This window comes from Onychostoma macrolepis, chromosome 11 (assembly GCF_012432095.1).
Source record: "Onychostoma macrolepis isolate SWU-2019 chromosome 11, ASM1243209v1, whole genome shotgun sequence".
NCBI lineage: Eukaryota > Metazoa > Chordata > Actinopteri > Cypriniformes > Cyprinidae > Onychostoma > Onychostoma macrolepis.
In genome coordinates this window covers 8,072,334-8,092,593 of record NC_081165.1, presented here as the reverse complement: position 1 = coordinate 8,092,593, position 20,260 = coordinate 8,072,334, and the positions used below count along the sequence as shown (strand labels likewise).

At 36.7% G+C, this 20,260-nt stretch overlaps 1 protein-coding gene across 12 annotated transcripts in view; it reads left to right on the top strand.

Moving 5' to 3' along the window:
* The window catches only part of kcnab2a (potassium voltage-gated channel subfamily A regulatory beta subunit 2a), a 140,265-nt gene that overhangs the window by 84,220 nt on the left and 35,785 nt on the right, over positions 1-20,260 (top strand). Inside the window, exon 1 of one of the 12 annotated variants that reach the window (XM_058791609.1) lies at positions 8,516-9,417. The exons of 10 other annotated variants lie outside the window; for them this stretch is intronic. In XM_058791609.1, the coding sequence (XP_058647592.1) occupies positions 9,209-9,417 (209 nt within the window). In that variant the 5' untranslated portion in view covers positions 8,516-9,208. Of the gene's footprint in view, positions 1-8,515; positions 9,418-20,260 lie in introns of those variants that run through there. One more of the 12 variants, XM_058791608.1, reaches the window with a different exon arrangement.

The window sequence follows — 20,260 nt, the reverse complement described above, 5'->3', positions numbered from 1 at the left end:
CCAGTCTTCATGATCCTATATGGACAAAAGTATTGGACCTCCTGACCATTACACCAGCAGGCACTTAATGACAATGCATTTTAAGTATATAGCCATTTGCAGCTATAACAGCTTTCAATTTTTTGTAAAGATTTTGGAGTGGTTTTGTCAAATTTTTAAATTTTTTGTCAAAACCCCTAAAAACAGCCATCGTTCCTCCTCCAACAAACTTTACAGTTGACAAAGTGCAGTCAACCAGGTGATGTTCTCCTGGCATCTGCCTAAACCCAGACTCGCCTATCAGACTGCCAAACACTACAGAACAGGTTTCCACTGCTCCAGAGTCCAGTGGTGACGTGGTTAATACACTGACTCCATCCAACGCTTGGTGTTGTGTTGGTGATGTGAGCCTGGCATGCAGCTGCTCAGCCTTGGAAACACATCCATGAAGCTCCTGCTACACAGTTTTTGTGCCAGTGGAAGTTTGTAACTCTTCAGCTGTTGAATCAGCAGAGTGTTGGCGACTTTACGCACCGTATGCCTCAGCACTCAGTGACTGCTCTGTGACTTTGTGGTCTTCTGCTGGGTTGCTGCTATTCCTAAATGCTTCCAATTTTCAATAATACTTCTTGCAGTTGACTGTGTAATGAAATTGAAAGCAGGGATTACATTTCACAAACTGACTTGTTACAGAGGTGGCATCCTTTCATAGTATCACATTGAATTCACTCAGCTATTATTATTATTATTTTTTTTTTTTTAAATGTTTGTGTGCTTGATTTCACGCATCTGTGGCAATGGGACCGATTGAAATGCTCCAATTCACTAATTAAAGGGATAGTTCGCCCAAAAATGAAAATTCTGTTATTTAATTACTCACCCTCATGCCGTTCGAAACCCGTAAGACCTTCGTTTATCTTTGGAACACGAATTATGATATTTTTGATGCAATCTGAGAGCTTTCTGATCCTCCATAGACAGCAAGGCTCCTACCACGTTCAAGGCCCAGAAGGGTACCAAGAACATTGGCAAAATAGTCCATGTGACATCAGTGGTTTATCTGTAATTTTATGAAGCTACGAGAATACTTTGTTAGCAAAAAAAAAAATATTTAAATAACAACTTTATTCAACAATTCTTCTCTCCCGAGTTACAGTCTTTCATTTTTGGGTGAACTATCCCTTTGAGAGGTATGCAGAGGTGGGTAGAGTACCCGAAAACTGTACTCAAGTAAAAGTAAAAGTACTTGAAGAAATATTTACTCAAGTAAAAGTAAAAGTAATAGTCTGAATAGTTACTTGAGTAAGAGTAAAAAAGTATCGGATAAAAAAACTACTCAAGTAGTTAGTTACTAGTTACTTTGGATATACTGAATATAGTCTATTTTTATTTAGATATATAGATATTTAGATACATTTTTTATATACACACACACACACTGCCGTTCAAAATACTTTTAATGTTTTTTTTTTTTAATGTAATTTATTTCAGTGATGCAAATCAGAATTTTTATCAGCCTGATTTATTATCAATGCTGTTTTTTTTTTTTTTTTAGCTTTCTATTCATAAAAGAATCCTGAACAAAATGTCACAGGTTCCAAAAAATATTAAGCAGCAAAACTGTTCCCTGTTGAAAAAAACAGTATATGCTGGTATGGTATGTTTTGAAGCATGGGATGCTGGTTTGAGCACCAGCTCAAGACCAGCACAAACCATCATCCCAGCTTCAAAACATACCATACCAGCATATACTGTTTTTTTTTTTTATTATTATTTTTTTTCAACAACACTGGTTATAAATCAATATATTTGAATGATTTCTGAAGGATCATATGACTCTGAAAACTGGAGTAACAGCTGATACAAATTCTGATTTGCATCACTGAGTTAAATTAAATTATATTTTAAAGTTTAATTATGTATTATAAATGTATATAACCTCTGACACGGAGAAGAGTGAAAACTCCTCACATGACCGCTACAGAACATCTGAACATAACGAAACAAATGCACTTCTTCCGTCTGTTCTGCAAAATGTAAACAAATGTAGGCTTTATTTCTGCAAGCGTAAATATTGTGAAAATATCAATATTAATTGTGTCTTGGCAAGGCATTCCTCCTGGAACTAACGCGGGTTTGGCGGGTGTTTATTTCATACTCTGTGACAATGAATAAATTATACATTGTATAGAAGGTACATGTACAACAAATTGGTAATGTCATGGTATCGTGTACTGTAATCGAATCTATACCTGTGGAACCGACAGCACACGCGGTGTTCGTCTAATAAAGATCTTCATAGCTAGCAATAGCTTTTCCACGTCTTCAAGGCTCTTGATGTTACAACTCTGAGTGAGAGCCGCTTCAGACTCAGCGCGTGCGGGGTGCGGCAGGGAACTGAACGAATCATTCAAACTGATTCGCGAACCGATTCACTGGTCTGCCAACTGGTTTGATCAAGCCTTCGAACAGAATTGACTCAAAAGAATGAATCATTCGCGAACGGGCATCGCTCATTGCCCAGAAAAAAAAAAAAAAAGTAGACGGCGCGCTTGGAATAAATTGAAGGATTTTTAATGCATTAAGATAAAGTAACGAGAGGAGCGTCGCCCGCAGTAACGAAGTAAAAGTACCGTTTTTTCACTAAAAATGTACTTGAGTAAGAGTAAAAGTACCCATTTTTAAATATACTCTAAAAGTATTAGTTACCCAAAAAATGTACTCAAGTAAATGTAACGAAGTAAATGTAACTCGTTACTACCCACCTCTGGAGGTATGTCCCAATGTTTTTGTCCATATAGTGTGTACTGTATACACTTTTACTGCAGTAATATTTGTGTGGCATAATGCAAAAAAAAAAAAAAATGTTTTCCAGTTAACATTTCTCAACATCCTGATCCTGAACAAAAATGATTATATATTCAGTGTTGTTTTCCGAGACTTCTAAAAGAGTTTAATGAGCTTTTTGCTTAAAATTAGAAAACAAATATTTTCAATTTTTCTTGCAAAATTTTCTTATTTATATAAGAAATAAGAGAAAAATAAGATTTTTTTATTTTTATTTTTTTTGTTCCCCTTCTCAATAAATGTGTCTTTTTGTAAGGATGTTAAGATATTCTGGAAAACACGCTAACCTTGCAGCAAGACCAAACTGTTGTGTTTCTGAGCTATGGCCTTTTCACACACCTAGACTGAGAATAACCAGAGAATCTGGCCCAGAAAATCTTCCTTGGACACTGTGTGTATGAAAACTTCGGTTGCCATAGAGATTGCACATCCGCCTTCTCAAATTCACAAGGACTGTGACCAGTCAGTGTGGGAAGAAGACTTACAGGTTTCTAAACTGGTGAAATGGCATTATACATCAGTTCCATCTTGTATTGATCAAGCTCTCGGCATTGTTTCATCGCCGACTTCTGTTCTGCACTTCACACACTTTCACTGATCTCCCTCTATCACATTTTACCAAATCATGAACCAATATCAGCCAGCCTGATGAATCGATGTGCTTACTGAGGCATGATGGTTATGATTCGTTTGTTACTTGGCAACTAGAACCCACACACACAGGTCAAAATACAAGTACTTAAAGTGAGCCGCTTCCCAGATGGCTCTGCTCATCTGTGGAGGGTTGTGTGACAGTGGTGTGGGTTTCACCATGATACTGTACGTGCAGATACACAATGTGAGTGAACCAGGCCCCTCGACCTGATAGGCCTGATATGCTACGTGTTGTATTGTCATGGCTCCTAGCGCTCTGAAGCATGGCGGATCCCGGCATTGACTTTCATATGTGTGTATCCCAGATATAAGGCGCTTTTGAAAACATCAGGCTCAGTAAATAAATGGTTTATTGCAGTGGTTCTCAACTTTTTGTGTGTATTGGATCCCCCTAATATCTCAAACCATTCTCGTAAACCCCCCACTTACAGTGTTTTTCTGTTATCCATTTTTCTTAGCTTATCTGGTGTGTCAGATCCACTGGTAGATGGCCCATCAAGCCGGTCTTGATAACAATTTTTTGGTGATATATTACCCCAGAAATAATTGCGAGAAATAGTATTGTCACTTTTTGCTACTGGCTATACAGTGCTATAATGGGCGTGGCTTGGGGGGGTTGATTAATTAGATTTCCAAAATTTTATATAGCCTTGTGACTAATATTACAATAGCCTTGTGGGCAGCGCACCGGTGTATAGCACCAATGCAATTCAGGTGTCTTGAGTTCTAATTCTGGCTCGCAGACTTTTCCGGATCCCGTCCCCCCTCTATCTCTCCCACCTCGCTTCCTGTCTAAAATGTTGTCCTATCCTAATAAAGGCAAAAATGCCAAAAATAAATCATAAAAGAAAGTAAATATGCTTAGGCCTACGTATCTACTAAACTTATCACAGTCATGTCCATATATCATATTATAAGTCGGTATAGTAATTATCACGACAGGCCTACCTGACCATAGAGGCTACTTTGTTCTCCAAAGAGCTATTATGAGCTGTTCACACAAAAAAAAACACACAGTACTGGTTTTGATAATTATATAAAAAAAATGTTTTAACATTTTTGTAATGATTCTACGGACGGTTGAGAAAATCACTTTGTGCATTTTGTCTCCACAAGTTTGGTGACCCTGCTGTTTGATCTTAAGAGGAGCTGACACAGACAAAGCCTCTCGTTCCACTTGAGTTTTGCATTTTTCAGGGTTGCGTATGGGTGATGGAATTGGCGGCTGAGTTTGAACAAGTGTGGCATGTGAGCCTCCCGTTGCCCACTCTTCTCCGTTTAACTGGAGACATAAAAAGCCATGGATACAGAAGAAGCCTCCCTCTAACCAGTATAGATGTTTGCTTTAAACTCTTTTCCCCTTTCAATTCAGTCAAGAGGCTGAAATGATTATAGAGGACGAGGATGGACAGTTCTGTGGTCTGCGGATGGAGACGTACCTGTCTACCATCATTTGCACATCTGTGTTATTAATTATCTTGCAAAAGGACTAAGGTTAAGTGGCAGGGTCCATAATTAAAATTGAGCAAAAAGTTGGGCATTAGGATTTGGAACATCAGTTGTGGCTAATCAAGAAATGCAAATAGTTTTTTTATAATTTGTTTTAAAACACAAAATTAGTGTTCTAACAATGTGTCAACATGTATGAGAGTGGTAAATTTAATGCTTGCTTTATCACATTTATTCCATATTTTAGGACAAATAATTTTTTCTTGGTTAAGTTAGGCACAAAGGGCAATACTAAATATTTTGTTCAGTGCTAATGTTAATTTTAGCTGGGATTATAGTGGGTAATTAAACACATTATTTAGGGAACAGTTAAGGCAGCTGACGTTACTCTAATCAATCTGACCAAGACTTTATTCCACAAAAAGCGGGAAAATGGCTTTCTCTTTAAATCAGTATGGCCGAGATAACATGCTAACGTTTATTGTTGTAATTAAGACCCCATCATTTAAATTGTTGACTATTCGATATTTAAGGCTTAATGTTGTAAAATTTAAGACATTTTAAGACTTTAAACTGCATGAATATTTCGCCAATCATTACATATTCAGGTCTTTTCCCAGACTTGTATCCAGCACGGATGGATCTCTAACTGCTGCAATAGCAAACTCTCCTGATATTTTAAGAACATGAAATAAAAAAAGAATAAAATAAGCATACTTTCTTACCTTTTGAAACTTAGAAGGGTTCGATTTGAGCAGATGATTTGACCATCACTGCCATCGTCAGAGCGCATTTCCCCAGTGATTCAGCATCTGGCTCATATTCACGATCTCAATATATTCTCAAAACTATCGTTTTCAGCATCTTCAAAAACAATATTTTAATCGCTATTCACCACATCCACCATCAAACGACAGTGACGCTTATATTTCATTATGCATTTTATTCAATTGCTCTGCAGTAAAGCCATTCAAGCCAGTTCAATATTTGCAGATGATTATTTGTTTTATGCATGCGCTAATTATGAGTGAAAAATCAAGTCATCATTGTTTTAAACAGCGCCACTTTGTGGAATAAAAGTGAATTGCTTTAAACATCTTAGAAAAAACTTATGATGATTTATTTTTAAAGACACTGTTCAACCGAAAATATTTGTTTTTTTTTTTATCTGTACAATATTGTTAATAGTGGTTTTTTTGTTTTTTTTTTGACCCCCTTGACTTTCACAGTATGAGCAGAAACATTCTTCACCTTTAGAATCTCATTTTTTTGTGTGTGTTTTACTGGTTGGAACAACATGAATGTGAGTAAATCATGGCAGATTTGTCATTTTTAGGGGAACAGTCCCTCCATATGGTGACACAATTATTGGCATTAAGCCACCAAAAAATAAATATGAGGATGTTTTTGTGACATACTGTACAGTTTCACTTGAAAGTTGGAGACAGATTCATATGATGCTGAGAGAAAAGAAAAAAAAGGCCTGGTTTTCATGCATTTAATTGGAATTAAAATACATTTATATAAAAACAATGCAAAGAACTATATGTGGCTGGGGATTCTCAGTTCACTCGCTGTTGGCAGAAAGTTAGCAAATCATCGACAGATACGTTTCATTATTTTATTTCTGTAAAAGTTTGCACCATCAGCATGCTCTTTGTCTAGTCCTGTGCCCACTCCCAATTACCACTAAATTTCCTTGCTCTGCCAATATTGTTTTCCAGCTTCCCCATGTCATTCCTGCCCGCATTGATTTCCATAACGCAGCTAATTGGTTGCTGCTGTGTGCTTCCTGTCTTTACCACATCACATACTCTGCTGATACTGACATAATTGGTCAACTGAGCCATGTTTACGAAAGTTTCATGATGCGTGAACTCTTCAGCACATATTAAAGGGTTAAGAGAGCTGTCGTGAATTGAAGGTGATAGTTTGGCAAACATATTCCCCCGTGTGCATCTAACAGCTGACAGGAAGGCAGGCAGGCATGTGAGCTATAACGATTTAGCGGTTGCATTGTAATGTGCTTCAGCCTCCCCTGGCTTTGATACACATTCAGACAGATCAAGTTGCATAATGAATATTTTACACATGTCTGCACTGCATGCATGTATGAAAGATCCTGTCGTGCACTGGGCGAAATAGTTTTTGCCTGCCCCAGCACTCTGCTCTTTTATTCTTTTGATAATACTGAACAGCTTTAAGTCAGAGTGAAGACCTAATAATGCACTAGCCACGACGGCTGCAAGCTGTACAAATAAACCTCTTGCCCTTGCTCTCAATCTTCTGTCTTATTCTCTAACTGTAGTTTCAATTTAGAGAATTCTACTGACATACCAAGAAGTGTAAATATGCAACATAGTGCATTGGTGAACACTCACTTTAACAGATTTGGTTCTGGTATTTCACTATTCATTTTCTCCATAGGCATTCAAATAGATTTTTAAATAAGCCAAAGATGATTCACAATTAAAGTACTTCAAACTCAGCAAAAGATAAATACAATACTGTGTATTTAACAAATCGTGTAGAATTGATCAAAAACGCCAGTGCAGGAGAAAAGAACTGACTAGAATTAAATTATTATTATTGGAAGTTTATTGCAAAATATATGCACTCAGAGTGCCTTAAATACATCCTTTGCAATGCTTTATGGGAATGGCTGCTCTGAGCTCTTTTGCTCAGATTTTGGTTTCATTGACTTTTCTGGTTAACAAATTTCTCTTCAGGATTGTGGGTATTGTAATTGTTTGTTTTTGTTTTGTTTTGTTTTGTTTTTTAAACCAAAGGTTCTGCAATTGAACTTTTCGTTGTTGTTGTTAAAATCACATTGACTTTTACAGAGGAATGTGTTATTACATAACAACAACGGATCTCATAGCAGTGCATTATTGAAAGACATTTTTTGAAGAAGAAAAAGAAATTAATACTTCTATTCAGCAAGAATGCATTAAAATGGTCAAACGTGACAAAAGCTTTTATATTGTTACAGAAGCTTTAAAAAAAATCCTGTTCTTTTGAACTTTATATTCAGCAAAGAAAACAAATGTATCAGGGTTTCCACAAATATATATAATTTAAAATGCATTTCTTGAGCAGCAAATCAGCATATTAGACTGATTTCTGAAGACTGGAGTTATGATGCTGAAAATTCAGCTCTGCATCACAGGAATAAATTACATTTTAAAACGCATTCAAATACAAAACAGCCATTTTAAATTGTAAAAAGATTTCACAATATTACTGTTTTTACTATGTTTTTGCTTATAAAAACGATAAATTTTTATAAAAACAAATACAAATCTTACCAACCCCAAACTTTTAAATAGTAGTGTACGTTATTTCTAAACCTGTGGAGAAAATGAATATGATTTTCACATCAAGAGTAAAACATCTATTTCATTTGCAGCTTAGCCATGTGCAATGAAAGCAGTGCAAATAAGTGTAGCAAATATTAGTACAAACGTTAATAAATATCAGTTCATAGCAAACCCTCCCACACTCCCTCTCTCTCTTTCTCGATCACATTCCGTGTTTCTGAACTCTCTCTTTCAGCTGTTTGCTCCTCCCACCCTCTCGTACTCGTTCACTCACGCTCTGCCTCTTTGTGTCTTGTGCTCTGAATGCACTTGTAAGTTTAATCTCCGCTAAGGAGGAGGAGGAGGAGCGCCAGTGCATTTGAGGTATCTCAGTAGCTGTCAGATACAGTGCTCACAGGAGGAGGCATGAGAAGACGTCTTATCCATTGCGTCAGTTTGTTACTTTATGTTTGAAGTCTGCTTCAAGTGTTGGCGCTCACAAGTGTTCTGAAGCAGTGAGCTGAGATTACAAAGAAACCAGTAAGTGTGTTTGGATATGCAGCGTCTTTGATCGGAGGATTTGAATGCAAAGAAAAACCGCTGAACCTGAGAAAGGAAATAAATTAGGACTTTTCTTATGTGAGATGGGAGCCGTGCAGGTGGTCTTGAGCAGCGGGCTACGTGATAATCGAGCTGTGAACTTCATGTACCGGTCGGGGAAGCAGTGAAATGAGTCGCGGGCATCGCTTTATAAGCTCTTTGCCTGTCTAGTTGAGCGAGTCAAGCTTCAGTTTGATCAGCCCTCCTGATATTCTCAGAGCACGAGTCGCAGCGCATTGCACAGTCCAGCAAGACCGAGGAACTTTTAAATTTGCTCTCCAGAGGATCTGGATCTGGCTGACTTGGCTTTGTTTCTTGGCGACCCTTTGCACTCTTTCACTGAATTTTCTCTGTGATAACCGTGCATCCTCTGAGACAGGATGCAGGTGTCGTTTGTTTGCACGGACCACCGGTCCATGAGCCGTAGCACAGATGACAGGCTCAATCGACAAAACGCTAACAGTCCAAGCACTGGTACCCGAAGCAAGTTCAAAGCCGTGGCCATGGTGGCCAGGAGCCTCGGGCAGCTGTCCGTCCAGAGCGTCCCTTCTTCAAGTGACCAAAGCATGAGAACTGGCATGAAGTATAGGTAGGAAAACTAATATAATGAAAGAAGAGTTTATTTGACTGTAAAGCTTGTAGGATAATATCCGATAATGTGAAATATTTTACTTGTGGTAAATGTGTATGTTATTTGTACACAATTTAGGGGAAAACAAATGGTAGCATTCACATAATTTTGACTATTTTTTAAAGACAGTGCTGAATGATCCTATTTAGCTCAATAGCATAATAATAAGCATATGTTGGTGCATATATACATTTCTGCTCTTTCAACAAAGTGCTTTGATTGGATATAATGATTTCAGCCCCATCAGTTTGGTTATTACTCTTTAAATGATTCTGTAAATTGCAGCTTTAGTTGTTGAAGAATAATGAATACTCTTTTTCTCAATCTTTTTAACCCAATTGAGCCACTGGCAAACTAGATTCATATTCCTGCATTGCTGCTATCAGCTTTTCCATGAAAATCCCAGAGCTTTGTGTAAAAATTTACTGCTGACATATTTGTCTCAGAATCGTTCTCTTAGGTGTTCATAATGTATAATAGTATTGCATAATTTCATTATGTAATTTGATGCCTTTTTATTTCCATTAGGAGTTCATTTTTCTGTTTCATTTTCTATATTTCAAATGTAATATTTTCTGCATTCGTCAACAACAGACCTGGAAGTATTTGTTAATTTGTTAATTTACATAATGACTGCTGGAAACACTGCCAGATTGCTTTCAGCTGTCATGTTCTTTTGCAGAAAAATCCTAATAACAGCTCTTAATGGAGGCGTGTGATCTTTCCTTCCTATTTGAAATCAGGATTGTAAAATGATTGTTGTCAGAGGCTCCAATTTATGTCAAGCTTAATATTCATTTCTGTAAAGCGAGAGAGTTAGCTAGACCTTGATAATTTCATCTATTCATTTATGCACTCATTATGAGTTATTTCATACAATGTCACTGTCTTGAAACTTCATTTTCTTATTTAAAAAAAAAAATCCTCAATGTTGGAACACATTAAAAACAAAAGAGGAATGTTTTTTCACGGTGCTTTCTGTGCAACTTCATTTATTTGTTTCTTTTGTTTTGTTTTAGTTTTCTTTTCTTTTTTTTTTTTTTTTTTTTTTTTTTTGGTTGTTGTTTTGTTTAATTTTTTTTTGATTGAAAGAAATGGTTACCATAAACTGTTCTCCAAGTCTCCATGTTTGGGCGATATGTCAAAATATCATATCACATTTTTTTTCATTTTTTTTTTTCATGATTCACAATTTTAGTATGATTTTTTGTCATGTTGGTTGTATTGCAAGTTGTCTGAGCATTACAGCCAAACTAATTTCCCTATTATAAAGACAAAGCCTTTCAAGGTAACAGAATATAAAAAAAGTGTTTAGTTCAAAGTGGGTGAAGATGATCTTTTTCATTATTTTATCTTTGTTATTAAAAAAATAAGAACCAAAATACACATTACAAATACACATATTATACAAATAAAACAAACAAATATAAAAATAAAAACACTATATAGATTGATTCCTATTAAAGCAACTGTATTACAGTTTTTCAGTCAAGAGCAGTGAGTGATTTTTTTTTTCTCTCTTTTGTTTTGTTGTTTTATTAACATTAAAGGAATAGTTCACCCAAAAATAAAAATTGTCATCTTTCTGTCAAATATGTCATAGTGTTTTATTTTTATACCATCATTTACTCACTCAAAATTAGTTTTAAACCTGAATGAGTTTCTTTCTTCTGTTGAACACATATGCTATTTTGAAGAACGTGGAAAACCAAACAGATGCTGGTCCACAGTGACTTTTATAGTATTTTTTGCTACTATCAAATTAAAAGTGGACCAGCAAGTGTTACCCACAGTCGTCAAAATATATTCTTTTAAGTTCAGCGCATGAAGGAAATTGATACAGGTTTGGGACAACATGTGAGTAAGTAAATAAAAACAGAAATTTAATTGTATTGTAACTATCCCTTTAATGACAGTCGACAGCATGTTTAGTACTGTCCCTTTAAGACCTGCACACATCTAATATACAGGCAATCCGTTTTTTTCTCAACCGTTTACTTTCATTTCAGACATAACCAACTGAGTCTATATGTAAATCTTGTGTATTTTGACAGTATTAACCCAAAAGATAACTTAGTCTAGTAATCAGACGCAGTTTGGTCTTGAGCAGAAGCTTTATTACGTTGTGCGCTTTAAGGCGGAACTCTTCCAGCACTCGCTGCTGCTGGCTGGTCACTAAACACCGTCAGAGCTGCTCTTGACAGTCGCGGTAGCACGGTCTCGTGTTGTTTCCACCAGCGCGGCAAATCCTTTTCATCATCATAATAACTGATGAATATCTAAAATATAAAAATAAGGAGGAAGCCTAAAACAAGCCCGATGCCTGGCCTGCGTCTGAGCTATGACGTGAAAATTGTCCCAAAGCCATAAATAAGTCAGGGCCCGTCGGGTTCAGCTGAAATGCAAGGCTCTAAAGCGCAGCTTGTTGCTTTTAAGCGGCAAAAATATACACAAAATGACGTTAAAAAGGTCATCCTGGCGAGTATCCTCATAAGCACTGTTGGTTTTTTCTTAAGTGAATGTAAACCGTTGCGAAAGAGAAGTTTCCAAAATTAAATTCAGGTCCTGCGTTTAACGGAGTTAAATAAATGATAGGCTAATATTCAGTGATGTGATATGTTCTCTGTGTGGAGTAACGTCTGGCGCAGTTGCAGCTTGTACTTATTACTAAAACAAGAAAGCAAACAATAGCATTAGTCATTAATTTGAGTTAACATAAGCTATGATCATTTGAACAGATTTTTATTCTTATTGTAAAATAATGGAACATTAGGTCATGAATATTGTCTCAAAAGTCATGAAGTCATGGAAAATTCATGGAATTGTATTGGTAAAAATGTGTACGAACCCTGTATATTGGAAAGTTCCAAAAGCAATTTGTCAAAAGAGTCACTGGTATTTGTAATATATTGGGCCAAATTTAATAGAAAGCTAGATTGGGTAGCAAGCTAGAAAAGAAGAGAAATGCAGAGAAGAGAATGAAAAAATGACATAAGAATAAGTAAACATGAGTAAACATGCCATAAATTGCAGTTTTGGGTGAACTATGCCTTTAAAATGAGAACTACTTTTGTGGACCTTCTTTCCATTGTTCTAAATTCTCTGAGGCAAGCAGTTTTTGATACCAGCGCCTTCTGTTGTCTCGAGATTGAGGTCGTAGAGTGATCTCCCCATGCCAATAGTCAAAGATCCTTCCGGCTCTTAGAAGCCCCCCATATTGACTGCAAGGTCAGCATCTGATCTTCTGCCAGAGGATTTGGGTCTGTGTGGATAAACTAGAACATTGAGCTGATCTTCTCTAATGATGCTCGGAGCGACTGAATCGAGCCCCACCAAATGCTACTATGAATGTGTGCTTTTAAACATACGGAGAGTTCATGTATATGTGATGAAAGACTGTGGGCAGTGTCTTAGAGCTTCTTTGAGGGTTTGTTTATGTGTATTTGAGAACTGTGCTCAAATACTCAGAGGAAGAAACAGCCCGGGAAGCACTGAACTCTTGTCAGGGTGAGTTTCAATGATGTGCCATATTAACTCCCTAGAGCTGTTGGTAGGAGAAGTGGGCCATTGCACTCAAGGTTCAAAAATCTGAAACTTCAGCACAGGAAGTTACATCACAGACCACTTTTAATGCAATATAATGAACGTGCTATGAACAGAAAACAAGCTTCTGGCTACTACACTAAAATAAAGGTTCTTTATTGGCATCAGTTGTTCCACAAATAGCCTTCGACATTCATGGAATCTTTCCATTGCACAAAATGTACTTTTTAGTGTTCTATTTTGGTTAAATATTGCAAAGACGAACATTATTTTTTGTTGGAATAATGTGCACTGCTGAACAATGCTTATGAAAAGATGTGTAGTAATGGATATCTTGTTGTATAAATATTTGTTGCTATTTAGTATTTTGTGGAAAATGTAACCTTTTCATGATTTTTGATGAATCGAAAGTTCAGAAGAACACTATTTATTTGGCATAGAAATCCTTTGTAATTTATACATTTGTTTACTGTCACTTTTGATCAATGCAATGCATCCTTGATTGATTAAAGTATACTGTTAAATTATAAATTAACATAAGAACCCTGGCTGCCACAGTGAGGGAGATAAGTGCATTAAGTGTTAGACCTAAAAGTAAAGGTTCTTTATTGCCATTCATTGGTTCCATGAAGAACCTTTACCATCAATGGAATATTTCCTTTGCATAAAAGTTTTTTTTTTATTATTTAAATTTTTTTTTTTTTATAGTGGTTTATTAAAAAGAATTGTTCACACTAACAATTATTATTTTAAGAGTTGTTTACTACTATAGGGAACCAAAAGATGGTTCTTCTATGGCATTGCTACAAAAACTCCCTTTTGGAACCTTTTATTTTTATAGGTAAAGAACTGCAGGTGAAGGGTGTTCATGCCACATTTTCCCATTCCAGGAAAAATAAATGTGTGTTTCAGTATGATTAGCTTTTACTTTGTGCTCCCTAAGGGACAAAAGTCCTTCCAGTCCTGTTTTCTGGGATTCACTCTGGCAGACCGGCACCTTTGTCTCACCTAGTGTAATTTTCTTTAGTCAGTTCCAATCACAATCTCATTCTGCCCAGATGAATCGAAGCAGACAGGGCACATTGTAAGGAGAGGAATGGAGGGGGGCTTTCAATTAACCAGGAACTTTCACAGTCCAGATCGTGCAGTATTACTCTGGTCGCTCTCCACAGTACAACAGACAAAGAGAGATTTGGGAATGATGCCATATCGTAGATTGAAGTCGCTTGACATCTCTGCCATCATCTTATCCGCGCTCTCTGTGGAGATGCTTCAGTTTAGCTGTGTGGACAGATTAAAATGGCTCTGGTCAGGATTCAATTAATGATTTGAGTAAAACAGGCTCATGGTTTTGTAGAGGAGATCCTATTGAGCTAGGTGATGCAAAATGGGCTGCAAACCTCTTTATTTATATCTGTCCTTAATTTTGCAAAACAAATCTATTTAGACGAAAAATCAACATGAAATGCGTTTGCAACCTAATTTCATATATATAACGCAGCATTGGTGCAAAAACAAACATTTTATCGTTGGAATTAACGCGTACAGATGATTCATGCTTTTGAGGCTCTGTGACCATTAGCATTATTAAAATTGATTGTAGCTGACTGGCTGCAGGTTGATTTCAAAGATTTCTGTGATTTTTAAAAATGTTTGGTTAGCACAAAATAATGTCTATCTGTTTCCAAGAGTGTAGATTTTAATATAAAAGGTTTCCCTGGAAACAATCTGCGGTGTTTATTACATTTTACATTTATGCATTTAGCAGACGCTTTTATCCAAAGCGACTTACATTGCATTCAAGTTACAGTTTTTACATTTTATCAGCTCTTGCTTTCCCTGGGAATCGAACCCATGATCTTGGCGTTGCTAGCGCCATGCTCTACTATTTGAGCTACAGGAAAGCGTTTATAAAATGACTTGTATATCTGACATTCACCAAATGTACTTAAATAGCATCTGCGAAACATAATTGGAAGTTCTGAACTCAAAGTGTTGCGAGATGTAAGACAGCGCAATAAGTGTTAAAGTGTTAAGGCGTTAAAGAGTAGGCGTGTTGAGAGATTTTATTGCACTTCTGGATCTCACTATAACTGATACTACCTTCAGTTCAGACTCACTCCCACATGAAATAATGCCTGATGAATGTTTGTGAGAAACAAACAGCAGCCTTTGCTTCTACAAAGCCACACAATAGCACTATAAACACTCCGTCTCACATGTGCATTTCTATTTAAGGCTTGAGGAGAGAGTATGTGTAACCCTTCACTCTGATAAGGTTTTTTTTTTTTTTTTTCCAGCTTCTGAACTGAGGATGGATGGCTGTATGTTCTGCTCTCTGTGCGGTGCTGATAGCGTTTAATTAAGGCTTGCATGTTTGCACTTTAAGAACGTGTAGATTCTCACTGGCGGCAGAATGTCTGTTTTCCTCGCGCTCTAGGAATAGATTTATGCATTCCGGCTGGGCTCCACCATAAAAAAATGCTTTTATTCGTCTCCATGATAATTTGTGTTGTGTTGATGGTGTGGACTGCATTTGTTTGCCTAGAAATGGTTTGAAACCTTTAGCCGTTTACTTTTTGTCAAGCAGTACTCCCATTCAGAGAGACAAATCTTAATCATTTGGAAATATCCATTCATTCAATTACAGTTTACTTTCTTAATGCACATTTCTGGTCTCATTGAGCAAAATTTATTAGTGCACATAATTGTAAAGGAAATTTTTGTTTTCATAATCTTTCATCAAAACGTTTGAAGTTGCTCTGCCTCTGAAAGGATTTTCATTTTAGCTGACGTCGCCAAGGGTGCTTAAGTTTCAGCTAGAGGGTTTCAGCAGTGTTGCAGACGGATACTAATCAATACTTCATAATACAGAAGTAAAATGGGCTGCAAAGAGGTTCATATTAGCTTTAGATTACCTGGGCATTTAGCAGGTGGTGAGCAACTGAGATTAACTGTTAGAAATTAGACAGCTGAATGACAGTATTTTATTTTAGTATTTTATGTTAGTTCAAGAGAATGGGATCAGGATAATTTTTCTGATGAGCAAAAAAATGGTTCTTCATAAAAATTTTAAATAACATATCTAAAGAACACTTTACTTCGATGCCACAGCAAAAACTAGTAATATGTAGGAATGTAATGATTCACTCAACTCACAGTGCGATACGATTCATTATACTGATTTCACAATACAAAATTTCTCACAACAAATCATAAATGAAAAGGTGTCCTTTTATTATATCTCAAACAAAATGCTCATTTGCTAATTTTCATTTTTGGGTGAACTAACACTTTAAGAAGCACAGTTTGATTTAAAAAATAAATAAATAAATTAAAAAAAACTTCATATTAAAATGATTTCTAAAGGCGCATATGGCACTGAAAACCGGAGTAGAAAATTCAGTTTTGCATCACAATAATAAACTACCGTTTAAGATGTATTACGCTGCAGGGCTGTTGAATGCTTGAATCTGATTGGCTGACTAACATTCTAAGGTGTGCAATTTTTTTCAGGGAAACACACGGCGAACATAGTTCCAGGCAGGCCTTGACCGCATTACATGTCCATATCACTTTGCTAAATGATCTCAGGTATTTTAAAGGTCCTTACCGTCTAAAACAGCAAAAGAATCAAAACCCACAACGACACTGACCAAACAAATAAATATAGTAACCAATAGGATAAAAACAGCAGATCCTTTACATGGTTTTTATTTTGTACGGAAAGCACATGCTCTATCTCTCCTGCTCTCTCTCCCTCACAGATGCACATAATCATTAACATGCACGTTAATGTTGTTAGCGCTTCTCTGACGATTTTATCAGTAACAATTTAACAACTACATGACTTATCACAAGCGAGGTAACAACAACAACGCTGTTCATGAAGAAAATGAACTTAAAAGTTTCACTATTAGTAGAGACATTGCTGCCGAACACTTTTGAGAGTGACGCATAGATTCAGAGAGGCAAGAGTCACACTTAATCTCTCTCTCTCTCTCTCTCTCTCTCTCTCTCTCTAATAACTAAGTTATTAACTGCAGTCTGCCTCTGTTACTAGGTCTAAAATGACGTTTTGGAATTAGCAATGGAGCCGTTGGATGAGATGTGTAAGAAATTAATCCTACTCCAAATAGCCTTTTAAGTACAAAAACTGGACAAATGTCTTGAAATATATAATCTGATTGATGTCTTGAGGTGTGGTAACCGTAGTATAAGTGAAATAATTGACTTTGGTGCATTGAATTCTTGGAAAATATTGCACACCCAGCTACTCCTCCTTGCGTCATGGCTGCATCACCACCTTGGGTGTGCATTCAACACACCAAAGTCAAGTATTCCTTACTTAAGAGAAAACAGTTATTTGAAATTGTAATAATATTTCACAATATTTCTGTTTTTACTGTTTTTGTTCAAATAAATGCAGCCTTGGTGAGCATAAGATACTTTTTTTTTTTTTCGTTTAACATATTTTTAAAATTATGAGTCTTAAGTGAATAGCATGGCAGCAACATACAAAAGCCATAATATATGGGCGTGTCCAGAAGAGGAGGAGATTCTGTAGAACTTTGTGAACGACGGGCGTCCCAGTTCTGCAGGTCTCTGGAGCTTTCTGTCAAATTGTTGTGCATGTGCAGATTCTGTGTGGGCCACTTCATAACCCTGATAATGGTAATGTGAACCCTTATTCACAATGTGTGTGTGGAGGCTGTGGAAAAACGGGTGGTGGTGGTGGAGAAGAGGGAAAGATGTGGGATTTGAGATGGAACTTCTTTCTGACTAGAGCTGAAGCCGTTCTCAGGTAGAGCTACTGCTTTTAGAACAGGGTGTAGGAGGCTTGCTCACAGTCTGAATTGCTCTTACATAAACACAAATTTCAGAGAACAAACCCGCACGAGGCAGCCATCAGAGTATTGTGTGCGTATGAAAGAATGGTGCACATATAATTCAACACGTTCCCCAATGTAGATTCCTTGAAGAATGTGGTACATTGCTCCTCCATGACCTTTAAGTCTTTGCCTGTCATTAATTACTCATAACAGCACGGCTTGTGCGCTACTTTAGTGATGCTCTCATTTCCTTTGAGAGCCAGTTGGCTACTGTTTGGTCATGCGAAAATGAATATTTTGCCATCATTGATTCACCCTTAGGCATCATAAAAGTTGGCAATATGACTTGTGCACTATATTTCAAGAAATGAAGCTATCTCATGCTGATATTGAAGTCATTTTAAGTTAAGTTTCAAACTTGACACGTCAAGACATTTTGTACCAGGTTTCAATGATGATCGGAACCAATAGCATTTGATGTCTTTTATGTGAAACCTGCATTTCTAGAGGGTCTGCCAGTATAGGCATCATAGGCAAAATGACTTATTTTGAAGCCATGCAATGTCTTGAACAGACTGATATTGAAGTAATTTACATTAGGGATGCATCGATCCGATACTCCATATCGGTATCGGCTCCGATACTGGCATTTTCTGCGGATCGGGTATCGGTCAGACGAGACCGATCCAAATCCGATATTGTGCGTATACTATTCTGTGTTATTTTTAAGCCCCAAGAAAGTACAAAAACATTATAAAGCGCCATAAAGTCAAAGTCCAAGTGTTCTGAAGCCGTTCCATAGTTTAATGTGAGGTACGGATGAATATTTTAGTCGTTAAACTCAAGTAAACTCTTCTCTCCGCTGAGTCTCTGTCATCCTCCATTCAGCATTCAAACTGTCACGTTCGGTTACGACAGTCAAGACGATGAAACTCTCTCCAAGAGTGCACAATAACTCAAATTTAAAACTGTTAAAAGAAAAGGCTCAATAAACTATCGCACAGATTTAATAAGCTACGCATCAATATCTCTTTCCTTTGTGCTTTGAACTTCTTTATCCGGAGCTGCACGCTGTGACTCCGTTCTGCTTCAAGCTCATCATTCTGCATTGGAGCTTTTCGTATTATAATGCTTTTGCGCAATGAAAGATTATTTAGCGTTTCTTGTTCTGTCCTATCAAGGCTATTAATAATCTAATGTATAGCACAGTAATGGAGGAGGCAGCAACATATGATAGATAGGACTCCTCTATCATATGTTGCTGCCTTCATTACTGTGCAATCTACATTTAAAAGAATGTCTTTTAATTTTGTAGTTTATATTTATAAATAAATACATTTACTTGTTTTCATTAATGTATTTTACAACAATACAAAGAGCAATGTGTATCATTTTACCAGATTTAGTCCTTCACATATTCACTTTTATTGGTTCCCCACTAAATTATTTTAGTTTAGTTCACTAAATGTTTAGTTTATAAAATTTTGCACTCATGATTTTTCTAGAATAACTTTTGGTGCTAAATTATCCACTAACCTAGTTTATAATAGTATTTTTGTCATAGATTATGAATGGGCCTTTTTACACCTCATTCCATGTACGTTTTCGCTGATCGGATATCAATCAGATTTGTTCAAATGTTTCTATTTACACTTGGCCACATAGTTGCAAAACATTCCTGCGCTATATTTAAATTTAACGAAGTTCACGTCAACGAAATAAAAATATAAGCGCTGCATTTTATTAATTATCAGCTCATTTCAAGATCAAAGACCGCAATAGGAGAGCGTGCGGCATCAGCACTGGAAAGATAAGTTTGTCTTACTACTTTTAATGAAGAAGATTGTGTTGAGTGTCTGGCTGTGTCTTACTTTCAGTTTCATTCACGGCAGTTTGCGCGTCTGCTTGTTGAAGAGATACTCAGCTACTCGTCCGCGGCGATGCGTGTTGCATTAGCGCAGTCATATCTGACTATAATGTAATAGCCTGTAACACGGTCTCACACGTTTATTATTTTTTACATTTTGGGAGGAGTAAAATTAGCGGTTTCAAAAACCAGATGCAACCAGATTATGTGGTTTCAAAAACCAGATGCATTTACACATGTCCAGTTTTGTCTGGAATGCGGCCCAGACCACCTCCTGAAGTGGTTTGAGCGATCGGATTTATATTACAAAACGCATGACCAAACGTTTTACACAGCCCCTATATATTGTTTCATGTTATTTTTTCATTAAAATTAAGTTGTCTAATAGATTGTGTTTAACACACAAAAGAGTATACATTGATTTAAAAAAACAAAAAAAACAAAACTGCGCTGGTATCGGATCGGAATTGGCCGATACTCAGAATGTTCTGGATCGGATCGGATCTGAAAAAATGGTATCGTTGCATCCCTAATTTACATGCCATGTCACTGATGATCG